At 42.8% G+C, this 13147-nt stretch overlaps 1 protein-coding gene across 1 annotated transcript in view; it reads left to right on the top strand.

Annotated features, from left to right (window-relative positions):
- The window catches only part of FREM2 (FRAS1 related extracellular matrix 2), a 160378-nt gene extending 152678 nt beyond the window's left edge, over positions 1-7700 (top strand). The window contains exon 24 of the mRNA XM_086328477.1: positions 31-7700. Coding sequence (XP_086184603.1) covers positions 31-543 — 513 coding nt within the window. The 3' untranslated portion in view covers positions 544-7700. The remainder of the gene's footprint in view (positions 1-30) is intronic.
- Positions 7701-13147: the final 5447 nt, after the last annotated feature.

Genomic DNA, 13147 nt, shown 5'->3' with positions numbered 1-13147 from the left:
ATTATCTAATGAGTAGAATTGTGTTTCTAGGTTGCTCTGGGTCGAGAATGGTATGTACACACCATCTACACGGTAAGATCGAAAGACAGTGCCAACCGAGGCATTGGCAAACGCAGCGTGGAGTACCGGTACCACTCTTTGGTGGGTCAAGGGAAGCCCCAGGCAGCTACCAAGAGCCGGAAGAAGAGGGAGATCAGAAGCAGCCCTCCGCTGGCGTGGGAAATCGGGGCTGAGAACAACCGGGGAACGAACATCCAGCACGTCGCCCTGGACCGCAGCAGCAGGAAGCAGATCCTTCATGGGAGGGTTTCCCCTGACGGCGTCCTCCCCCGGGAGCTCAACAGTCCCAGCTCTGAGGTCAGCCTGCTTACGGTGGTGGGGGGCGTCGTGGTGGGACTCCTGGCCGTCATCCTCACTGCCGTCGCGGTGAGGATGCACCAGGGCAAGAAGGGTGCCAGGAGGAAGGACACACCCAAGGACCCCAGCAGCCGTGAGCCCATGATGCCCTCGGTGAGCCACCACAGCGACAGCTCAGAGGTTTGATGGCTGCAGGGGAAACCCAGCCTTTTCCTCCAGTGCCCAAGAAAAGACAATCAAAACCAACCCAGTGCTTCTGTTGACAGCAGAGAATTGGGGACTTCTGTGACAAAGCTGCTCAGAGGACCTGCCTGTACTAGTGAACATTGACTGGCATTCTGTCTACTCATTCAGGCATCAGAGGACACCTTCAGACCGTAGACCACATCTTTCCTCTTGCCCAGAAGGCATCAAGTGCATATCCAGGTGTACACAGAGCCATGGTAGGCGGTGACGAATGTACTCACCTTAGGCATTTTCTCTACGCAGTGGAGATGAACCTGGTGCTCACAGACTCCTTCAGAAACTTAACAGGAGTCTCTTGTTGCTATGTTGGTGTGAATCTTGAAGGTGCAATTATCACACTGTTTATTCATTACATAACATTTTAGTACTCGAAAGGTTTTCATCAGTAGTCTTGAAGAATGATAAACACATTGTTTATGGTGACAAGTTTTCTAATAGGCGAAGACAGCATAGAATTATGACCAAGGGTAGCTCAACCCACAAATCACCTTTTTTTCCTACTTGAGAGGGAGTGGAAGGAAAGATAGAGGGCAAGTAGCTCAGCCACTTGCATTTGCTTTGTTCCTCATCTTCTTCGGATCCTGCTTGTTTCATTTGCTTATTTAATTTTAAATTAAACCAAAGAATATGTTGAGTCTGGAGAAGATGGTTGAAGAGAGACTGCTCTGTTTGGGTACATAGTAAGAAATAGTAGAGTTCTTGTGTGATAATATACCTTATTGGTGCTCATTTGTGGGACATGAGAAGGATGGTGACAGTTTGATGATGAAGAAATGCCATAGAGTTAGATCCCCATTTACAAGACAATGTTCTCGAAGAACTGAGCCTAGATGTTTGCAGTATTTAACCCATAAATGATAAGGAGAAATGTCATTATGATGGTGAAGGGAGAAAGTGGTATTTATTAATATAATATGTTTAACCAAAGTGCCTCTTACATATACTTTATAGAATAAAAGAACATTTTGACAATGACACATGAGGTTAACCCTCGCAATAGCATTGCACAATGAGGTCCTAAATGTAAATTGTCCAGAAGGCATTTTATTAGCTTCCTAAGCAGCACCTGGTCCAAACAATGGGAATCCCTTCAACCGTCATTCCAGAGATGATCTTAGAGATGGCCAGCATCACTGATCATATTCTTCTTCTTCTTTTTTTGGCCATGCCACAAGGCATGCAAGATCTTACTTCCCCAACCAAGGATCGAACCTGTGCCCCCTGCAGTGGAAGCTCAGAGTTCTAACCACTGGACCACCAGGGAATCACCAATCATATTCTTCTTTGATCAAAGAAAAAAGCTTCAGCTCTCTGACATCTTCAGTTCTGTGAAATGAACTGCATTGCAGTCCATCTCAGTATCTAAAAATACTGTTTCCAGGGTTAAAAACCAAGGAACTTGAGTGAGCTTATTTGAAAAGCCTCCTATTGTCTTTCTGAGAAATGTGGTTTCACCAAATAGCGGAATTTTCAGTTGATAAGTCAGTAGTTTAGTGACCAATCTTCCAAAAGTTAGTACAGGTATTTCAAGCAGAAATAGGTCAGCAGGAAAAGAACCTGACCTAAAGACTCCCTCTCAAGTGCTGTCTGGGATTCCCTCTCATGCCTAGGTATAATCTGGCCAAGCTGGACATTCTGGTGGACTGGAGATTTTTAGAAGGTCAATGACTCAGTCAGTAAAGAAACCGCCTGCAATGCAGGAGATGCAGGTTCAATCCCTGGGTTGGGTAGATCCTCTGGAGCAGGGCATGGCAATCCACTTGCCTGGGAAGTCCCATGGACAGAGGAGGCTGGTGGGCTGCAGTCCGTGGGTGGCAAAGAGTCAGACACGGCTGACTAATACAGTCACAGCGGCCTCCTCGGGTCATTCAGGCACTTTCAAGCTGGTGTCTGTGAGCCCCAGTCATTTCACTTCACTGGAGAAAAGAAGTGACATTGGTGCTGGGAGAGAGGCCAGAAGTAACCGGTGCGTCCCTCTCTTCTTTGGGGGCAGCCCTGAACTTGACATTCAAAGTCTTTTAAAGAATAGGGTAGACTGTAGTCTTCTTGCATTGGGGAATACATATATGTCACCTACAACTCCAGTGTAGGTGGTCCACGGGAGGACTTCTATACACAGAAAGTACTGTATGACCCAGGAGATCACTTATCAAATAAACATTAATACTTTCTTAATGATCACTTTCCCTTTTATTTTGCTTTCTGGTAGATGCTTAGCGACTTCTTTGGCTACCTCGTGACTTGCATAAGAATGGGCATTTCTTTAGCAACTTTAAATAGTGTGTGGACTTTTTTTACAACTTAGCATTGGATTCAGTTTTATGGAAACTTAGAGCAAGTACTCTCAATTGACTTTATATTATGTTTTATTAAGATGCTCTGAGCCTGATTGTCAAACAGCCTTGGGGGTTTCTATCACTGACTATGTTATCAAGCAAGCGTCATTACAAGAAGGCTATTGTAAACCTTTGGGCCAGGCTGGTTTTATACCAAATTTCTCTCTACAATGAGTTGTTCTGGTGAGATGACTGGATAAATTGGAGAGCTCACGTAATATAGAAAATGCCCTTTCTAGAAAAATCTCTTCCTCTCTGCCCATCTCCTTCTCTATTTCCCTTTCTCTTCTTCCTTCCCCATGGGGGTGGAGGGAAAAGAGCCTATGGGAAATAGGCAGGTATAGCTTTCTTAAGTATGAACTACTTGGACTTCTGCATCATTTGTTAATATATGTATACTTAATATGTGATTTAATAGATGTCTAATCATTAAAAACTCTTTAGTGGAAAAAAAAGGCATCAGACATATGCTTTTCTGTACAGTAAGACAGACCCTTATAGAATAGTTTCAATATTCTAGTTTTAGAGAATCATTCTAGTAAAATAAATTCCCATATATACATAAAATAAATACCTAAAATAAATTCCCATAGAGGACAGGGTGTAAGCAGTAATCACTCCTTAGATCTCAGTAGCTTCTGACTCCAACAAAACAAGTTGACATTGCATAGGAAACACAAAACTCAATATTAAGCATTAACTGCTCACCTGACATATGAACCATGAAGCATTAAAATGCATATGGTTTTATTTATTTCAGTTCGTTCCCTCAGTTAATGTTTACTCAATGTTCCTCTAGGATTAGCCCAAGCTACTGTTCGTACCCTGGGGCAGGTTACCGTCAAATGAGGCTGTTTCTTTGGACTGAAGGGATCAAGATTTGCATTTGTTTCCCTCTTGGATGAAGAAGACACTAAGCCTATCTGTGAACTATAGTTTAACAACCTCTCTCCACAGGAGCAGAGGAGTCAGCTCCTCTCCATCTAAAGAACCCCACATGTTATGGATCATTCTGAACACAGATCTAACACCAAATATTTCAAATAAGAAATTTGATGGAATCATCCTTTACACAACTGTGCAGAGAAAGCATGTTGCAGAGAGTTGGGTCGCTGAGTTGAGGCCCACTCTTTGTGACCCCATGGACTGTAGCCCGCCAGGCTCCTCTATCCATGGAATTTCCCAGGCCAGAATACTGGAGTGGGTTGCCATTTCCTTCTCCAGGGGATCTTCCTGACCCAGAGACTGAACCCCCATCTCCTGCATTGGCAGGCAAATTCTTTACCACTGAGGCACCAGGGAAGCCCCAGTGATGTGGGAGGCCCGGCGTATTTTTTCTTCTTCATGGAAGATAGGCCTACTTTATTCCAAGGATGTGGTGTAACAGCTAAGCTCTTCTGGTTCTTTAACATCAACCGCATGTCCTAAAGTCGCACGCTGTGATTCACACAAGCATCACGATTTGCGAATGATATGAAGAAAGGCCACTAGTAATCCGCTGCCATTCTATTGCAGAGTGTTTGTGACAGGAGGATTGACTCTGGGCTCAATGCCAAGGGATTCAGTTCTGGAAGCAACCAAGAGCCTCTTTATCAAGTCGTCTTACCTCTTATTATTTTCCAAGTTACCAACTCCAAAGTGTTAGTCATTCAGTCATGTCCAGCCCTTTGCAACCCCACGGACTGTATCCTGCCTGGTGTCCATGGAATTCTCCAGACAAGAATACTGGAGTGGATTGCCACTTCCTTCTCCAGGGGATCTTCCCAACCCAGGGATTGAACCGGTGTCTCCTGTGTCTCTTGCATTGCAGGCAGATTTTTAACCATCTGAGCCACCAGCCTACTCACCAACTCCAAAGTCAATTTTCAAAATGAAAACAGAACTGAGTAAAAACCACAGAGAGCCCTTCCTCAGACAAATTGGTGCTAGGGGTTAAAATAGCCCCAGCCTGAGAAATGTTAGGGTAACAATAACAGTGAAATGGAATGACATCTAGATTTTAAGAGTTGGAAATTTGATTTCAGCTACTGCTTTGAAAATATCTATTTAGGATTAACTTAGAAATCAATGTTGTACTTTAATAGGAAAAAGAAAAGAAATATTTTTAAAGATGCAAATAATTTACAAATTAGAATTTACATAATTGTACTAATTTGAAAGCCAGAATATTATGGATCTTTGAAACTTTCATTTTTTTTCTAGCCATGATAGCAATAATAAAAGGATGGAAACAGGTGTCTTCACTGACCATATGACAAATGAATAGAACACACATGCTCAACAGCCCAACTTGTCAAGGCTTTAAAAAGTATAATTTGGCCAGAAACTATAAATACTACTCTTAACACACACACGGAGGCTCACATGCATTAAAAAAAAAAAATCACACTTCTAGGAAATAATGACCCGAAAACCATAGTTTTAACTGGAATTGCCCATTATGAAGATTTTCAAGATCAACACAATGCTCATTTGTAAAAACAGACCATAGTGGGAGTTTCTTTGATACTAATTCAAAGGTTAATATGTTTCCTTAAGAGATCGTTTCCCTAGAACTGATTCAAGTATTATTAATACATAGTTGGACTGTGAAGAAAGCTGAGTGCCGAAGAATTGATGCTTTTGAACTGTGGTGTTGGAGAAGACTCTTGAGAGTCCCTTGGACTGCAAGCAGATCCAACCAGTCCATTCTGAAGGAGATCAGCCCTGGGATTTCTTTGGAAGGAATGGTGCTAAAGCTGAAACTCCAGTACTTTGGCCACCTCATGCAAAGAGTTGACTCATTGGAAAAGACTCTGATGCTGGGAGGGATTGGGGGCAGGAGGAGAACGGAACAATAGAGGATGAGATGGCTGGATGGCATCACCGACTCGATGGACATGAGTCTGAATGAACTCCAGGAGTTGGTGATGGACAGGGAGGCCTGGCGTGCTGCGATTCATGGGATCGCAGAGTCGGACACGACTGAGCGACTGAACTGAACTGAACTGAATGACATAGGTTTCTAGTTTCTTCTTAGAAACTATCCATATGTTCAAGGTAACCGTGTTTAATTCTCTCTGTTTCCATATCCTTCGATATTAAGAACATAGTACTTTGAGATTTTGGTAGTTATTTTGATAAGAGATTCTAAAACAGAAATGCATGATATTTTCCTACAGTTTTTACTAAAAAGATTACAAAGAAACCTTTAAAATAGGGAAAGAAAGCTGATTCTTTTAGAACTAAAGTTGATAAACAATACAGACTAATGTGAGACTCTTTGTTTTCATGGAAGAAAAATGAGAATGTTGAACTTACAAACTTTTAAACAAGAAAGGTGTTTTTTTTCCCTTTCCTGTCTTTCAAGTGCATTTGCTTTCTGTTCCTTAATATTTGTTTATATTGTTTTCAATATTGTGTTTTGCTAAAGAACAAATTCGACAACATCAAAAACTACTGCTCTAGCAACGACATCTACTTTCACTTTGTTTTCTTTCCGTTTTCCCTCCTTTATGTCCTTGTTTCTCTTGTGGGCTTGTTTTTTACCCTCTCTGAGATCTGTCGTTTTTTCAGTAGTGCTTCCCTTTTAGTTTTGAAACCGTTACTGTTTTCACTAAATCGTTAGTGTTCTCAGTCATCTGAAAGCTGGCAAGTGAGCACAGGGCTTGTATAGTGTCCCTTCTTTAGAAAACGTTAAGGCTTTTGGATGAAGGAGGAGAAAAGAACTTCCTGCAAAAGATCAAAGGCATCATATTGAATAATGTGATGACAATCTGTGTCTTGATTTTTCTCTCAGTGGAGATTCAACATTGACATTTAAAATGTAAAAAACATCCCTTTAAGAATTTAATTGAGCAAGAATAAAAGGTCAAAGATCACAAGATGAGGTTGTTTTGGATGATGGAATACCTTGGAATGAAATGAATGGCCAGAAACTTTGTTGAAATGTTAACACTGTTGAAGTATTTAAAATTACAGTCATCAAATGCACAAAACTCCTTTACTGCTGCCCAGATGTGGCTTCCACTGAGTACATGATTGTTTAGACACTCTCAGTGAATTTCTGCTACAGACATTTATTTTTTCTGATGTTTGAGTGATCCTGTAACAGGAAATCTCAGTACCGTAGCTAAAAAGAAGAAGAAAGAAAAGAGAAACGTAAACTTTAAAAACTAATATTAAAAACAAAGACCATTATAATAAAAATCACTTAAAATATAAGAAGATAATTATTAGTAAGACTAAAAGAAAATTTCTGTAAGGGCCCACATTAAGCACATTACAAAAAGAAGTACAAAGCAGAGTCTTTGTCTGTGGCTTTAGGAATTCAAGCTTTTGGCAAGATATTTTTTAAGTCCATTTGTCTATACAAAAAACTTTATCCTGGACAAAGAATTGTGTGCTTTATAATCATTTTAAGTGCCTGCTTGTGTATCAAGTGCCCTCCAAAACACTCGACAAATTTATATTTATCTAGCCCCCGAGTGACATAACGGTGTGTAATAGAATTATTTGAGAACTTAATAGCCTTTGTGATTTTTCCCATGGGAATTCTTCACACAGAGTCTAGGTTTTTTTTTTCTATTTACTAAGGCACTGCATATTTGCTGGATATTGAAGTTTATCCCTGGGAATTCAATTATGCAAACAATTTGGAGTTATGCAGTCTTAAGTCCATGTCTAAATGAATTCTTGCTCCCCTTGTGTTTTATAACTGCACCTGTTTTCCTTTACAACATATCACATGTTGAATATAAATAAAACCCGTATAAACATAAAGTGTTCAAACGGCTAAGTTATTGGGGTGTATTCTATACCTTTTAGCCACACAAAAATCACGGGATCCCTGTAGTCGGCAATGACTGGCAGTTGTTTTCCATTCTGATTCTACAGCCTTGAGCATCTGTAGGTTTTCACCCTGGGACCTACAGGTCTGTCTACCCCATGACTTCCTTAATGCTGGTGGTGAAATACTGCTGCTCCTCAGGGTCTTAGCACCTGCCTACCCATTGTAACAGGTGCAGACACGGCCAGAGAGCTGCCAGGGCAATGGATATTTAGAGACAACAACATACTTAAGTGACTAACATTTCACGGGGTGGGGCCATGGCAGAGGAGAGGGAAGGTTGACTAGACCTGGCTAAGCTGCACTGGTGAAGATGAACCAACTCATCTGATCTGTTGCCAAGGGTCTTTACTGCCAAGGAGATTAGTCACTTCTTTGCAAAGTTAACCTAAGTTAATGGGCTTCCATGGTGCCTTGGTGCAAAGAATCCATCTGCCAATGCAGGAGACTCAGGTTCTATCCTTGGGTTGGCAAGCTCCCCTGGAGTAAGAAATGGCTACCCACTCCAGAATTCTGGCTGGGAAAATCCCAGGAACAGAGGAGAATGGTGGGCTACACTCCACAGGGTTGCAGAGTCAGACAAGACTTAGCAACTAAACAACAGCAACAAACCTAAGTCAGTAATCTCGTTTGGTTTATTTTAATATCATTTGATTATTTTAAATCAGTCATTTATTAATTTTACATTAGTTTGTATTTATTTTATTTTTGTTGTTGTTGACCACACTGCAGGATCTTAGTTTCCTTGACCAGGGATTGAACCCGCACCCTTGGCAGTGAAAGCACAGAATCTTAACCACTGGACCACCAGGGAATTCCCTAATATTTTAATGCCAAAAGGAAACAAAAAGACAGCCCTTTATTGGTACTGAAGTAGTGAAAGTGAAAGTCACTCAGCCATGTCGGACTATTTTGTGACCCCGTGACTATACAGTCCACAGAATTCTCCAGGCCAGAATACTGGAGTAGGTAGCCTTTCCCTTCTCCAGGGGATCTTTCCAATCCAGGGATTGAACCCAGGTCTCCTGCATTGCAGGCGAATTCTTTACCAGCTGAGCCACAAGGGAAGCCCAAGAATACTGGAGTGGGTAGCCTATCCCTTCTCCAGCGGATCTTCCCAACCCAGGGATTGAACCAGGGTCTCTTGCATTGCAGGTGGATTCTTTACCAACTGAGCTATCAGGGAAGCCCTGCTATTGAAGAATTACCCCCTAAAATGGGCAAAATACACAGAATTATTGGAGCTGGGGGGACGGGAAACTCCTGTGTCAAAGTTCTCCCAACACTTCCAAGAGTCAGGGGAGAAAAAGTTGTGTTTTAGCAGAAAGGTTGTGATCAGCAACAGAGATATGTGGATGGATTGGTCAGTCCCCGCCACAGAAGAAAAAGAAGGTCAGTGTGCTGGAAATTTCCAAGCTGTGAGGGAGAAAGCCTGGCCTTCAGGAGCTTGGGGAATGGAACCAAGAAAGGGAAGACTGACCATCCAGCTCCACGAGGATACTGACAGTTAGAACTAAGATCTCCCTGCCAGAAAGTCACAACCACCCCAAGAGGTGCTCAATTTAAAGGAAACGTCCCCAAGCCAGAATTAGTCAAAGTGGACCTGACTAGAGAAAAAAGCCATCAGGAGATGAGTCAGGCCCATTTGAGCTGACCCTATACAGATTCCTGCCTAACCACCAGCTGCCATATCTTAAATAGAAAGTGAAAGTGCTAGTCTCTCTGCTGCTGCTGCTGCTGAGTCACTTCAGTCACGTCCGACTCTGTGCGACCCCACAGACGGCAGCCCACCAGGCGCCCCGGTCCCTGGGATTCTCCAGGCAAGAACACTGGAGTGGGTTGCCATTTCCTTCTCCACTGCAGGAAAGTGAAATGTGAAAGTGAAGTTGCTCAGTTGTGTCCGACTCTTCGCGACCCCATGGACTGCAGCCTACCAGGCTCCTCCGTCCATGGGATTTTCCAGGCAAGAGTACTGGAGTGGGTTGCCATCGCTCATCTCTTTCAGTTGTGTCCAACTCTTTGCGACCCCATGGACTGTAGCCCACCCCACTCCTCTGTCCATGGGACTCTCCAGGCAAGAATACCGAAGTGGGTTGCCATTCCTTCTCCAGGGGATCTTCCCCACCCAGGGATCAAACCTGGATCTCCTGCATTGCAGGCAGATTCTTTACTCTCTGAGCCACCAGGGAAGCCCAATAAAACTCTTAAATGTAAGTTTTATTATAATTCAGGTATGACAAGGCCAACAGATTAAGAGATAATTGCCATTGAAAAGATACTTATTATACTCAGCTCCCAAAATGAGCGCCAGGGGAGCCACAGTGTCCATCAGGAGGCAAAAGGAGTGAAGGTGAAGTGTAGGCAAGAGCCACTACTGTGGTTTCCATGGGAAGGGATGGATAAGGCAGGTGAACTTGTGTAGGATGAGCTGAACACTGAGCTGAAATTATTAGGTTTGAATCATTTCACTGGGCTCTAGACAGAGTTGTCTCTGCTTACCTAGTGCCTGGCGCTGGGGTGATTGGAGCACATAGATCTGGACCAGAGTGTTAGAGCCAGAGAAAGGAGGCGGGTGGGGTAGGAGCTCTGAATTGCTTGGTTTGCATATGAAAGACACACAGGTCTAGGAATTGGTTAGCCTTCTTGGACTCTATGGCTTCCTTAGTGGCTCAGAATGTAAGGAATCTGCTGCCTACAGTGCAAGAGACATGTGGCTTGATCCCTGAGACAGGAAAGATACCTGAAGGAAGAAATGGCAACCCACTCCAGTATCCTCTCTTGGAGAATTCCATGAACAGAAGACCCTAGTGGGTTCCAGTCCACGGGGTTGCAGAGAGTCAGATGCAACACTTTCACTCGAGTTATAGAGTCAGTTGAATCTACTGAAAAATTTGTAAGTTGTGAATTGTCCAAAAATCATATAAAGCATGATATGGCTTAATGGGGAAAAAACAGGTTAGAAAATCAAAAGTAGAGTGGGATCTCCGTTTCGCATTTGTATGCAGATAGTCCCTTACAAATAGCTGTGAAAAGAAGAGAAGCAAAAAGCAAAGGAGAAAAGGAAAGATATAAACATCTGAGTGCAGAGTTCCGAAGAATAGCAAGAAGAGATAAGAAAGCCTTCCTCAGTGATCAATGCAAAGAAATAGAGGAAAACAACAGAATGGGAAAAACTAGAGATCTCTTCAAGAAAATTAGAGATACCAAAGGAACATTTCATGCAAAGATGGGCTCGATAAAGGACAGAAATGGTATGGACCTAACAGAAGCAGAAGATATGAAAAAGAGGTGGCAAGAATACACAGAAGAATTGTACAAAAAAGATCTTCACGACCCAGATAATTACGATGGTGTGATCATTGACCTAGAGCCAGACATCCTGGAATGTGAAGTCAAGTGGGCCTTAGAAAGCATCACTACGAACAAAGCTAATGGAGGTGATGAAATTCCAGTTCAGCTATCTCAAATCCTGACAGATGATGCTGTGAAAGTGCTGCACTCAATATGCCAGCAAATTTGGAAAACTCAGCAGTGGCCACAGACCTGGAAAAGGTCAGTTTTCATTCCAATCCCAAAGAAAGGCAATGCCAAAGAATGCTCAAACTACCGCACAATTGCACTCATCTCACATGCTAGTAAAGTAATGCTCAAAATTCTCCAAGCCAGGCTTCAGCAATACATGAACTGTGAATTTCCTGATGTTCAAGCTGGTTTGAGAAAAGGCAGAGGAACCAGAGATCAAATCGCCAACATCCATTGGATCGTGGAAAAAGCAAGAGAGTTCCAGAAAAACATCTATTTCTGCTTTATTGATTATGCAAAAGCCTTTGACTGTGTGGATCACAATAAACTGTGGAAAATTCTGAAAGAGATGGGAATACCAGACCACCTGACCTGGCTCTTGAGAAATCTGTATGCAGGTCAGGAAGCAACAGTTAGAATTGGACATGGAACAACAGACTGGTTCCAAATAGGAAAAGGAGTACATCAAGGCTGTATATTGTTACCCTGCTTATTTAACTTCTATGCAGAGTACATCATGAGAAACGCTGGGCTGGAAGAAGCACAAGCTGGAATCAAGATTGCCGGCAGAAATCTCAATAACCTCAAATATGCAGATGACACCACCATTATGGCAGAAAGTGAAGAGGAACTAAAAAGCCTCTTGATGAAAGTGAAAGTGGAAAAGTTGGCTTAAAGCTTAACATTCAGAAGGCGAAGATCATGGCATCCGGTCCCATCACTTCATGGGAAATAGATGGGGAAACAGTGGAAACAGTGTCAGATTTTATTTTTTCGGGCTCCAAAATCACTGCAGATGGTGACTGCAGCCATGAAATTAAAAGATGCTTACTCCTTGGGAGGAAAGTTATGACCAATCTAGATACTATATTGAAAAGCAGAGACATTACTTTGCCAACAAAGGTCCATCTAGTCAAGGCTATGGTTTTTCCAGTGGTCATGTATGGATGTGAGAGTTGGATTGTGAAGAAGGCTGAGCGCCAAAGAATTGATGCTTTTGAACTGTGGTGTTGGAGAAGACTCTTGAGAGTCCCTTGGACTGTAAGGAGATCCAACCAGTCCATTCTGAAGGAGATCAGCCCTGGGATTTCTTTAGAAGGACTGATTCTAAAGCTGAAACTCTAGTACTTTGGCCATCTCATGTGAAGAGTTGACTCACTGGAAAAGACTCTGATGCTGGGAGGGATTGAGGGCAGGAGGAGAAGGGGATGACAGAGGATGAGATGGCTGGATGGCATCACTGACTCGATGGATGTGAGTCCGAGTGAACTCTGGGAGTTGGTGATGGACAGAGAGGCCTGGTGTGCTGCGATTCATGAGGTCGCAAAGAGTCGGACACGACTGAGTGACTGAACTGAACTGAACTGAGTCCCTGTGTGTTGAGGGGAGCATGGGGAGGAGATGTGAGTGGAGATGGGGGTAGGTGGAGGGGGAGAAAGTAAGTGTGGGTGTTACACGGGGAGTATGGGTAGAGTGTGAAAAGGAGTTTGAGTGTATGAGGATTTGTGTGCTCATGTGTGTGCAAGTCTGAAGAGTCCTAGACACAGTGGAAAACTATAGTGAGCACCCAGACTTCTAGAACCTAAAAGATTGGAATTGAAGGCAAAAAAGCAATGGAAGGGCTCCATCGCCTCCCCCACTCACCTCTCCCCAGGAAAACTCAATGATATTTAAGAGCAAGAACTTTGGAGGCAGATCTGATTTCCAGTCCCAATCTATCACTCACAGGCTAAGGCACTCTGCATAAGTCATTCAACTTTTTGACACCACTTTCTCCTTTATAATGTAAGAATACTTCTTAGCATCCATGCGGGATGGAACACAGTGTCACACACAGCAGACATTCAATAAAGGGTAA

This window comes from Bos grunniens, chromosome 12 (assembly GCF_055505025.1).
Source record: "Bos grunniens cultivar Pamir isolate PY7600 chromosome 12, Bosgru_T2T1.0, whole genome shotgun sequence".
Classification (NCBI taxonomy): Eukaryota; Metazoa; Chordata; class Mammalia; order Artiodactyla; family Bovidae; genus Bos; species Bos grunniens.
The sequence above is the reverse complement of the archived record's forward strand: the minus strand, read 5'-3'. Positions and strand labels throughout refer to the sequence as shown.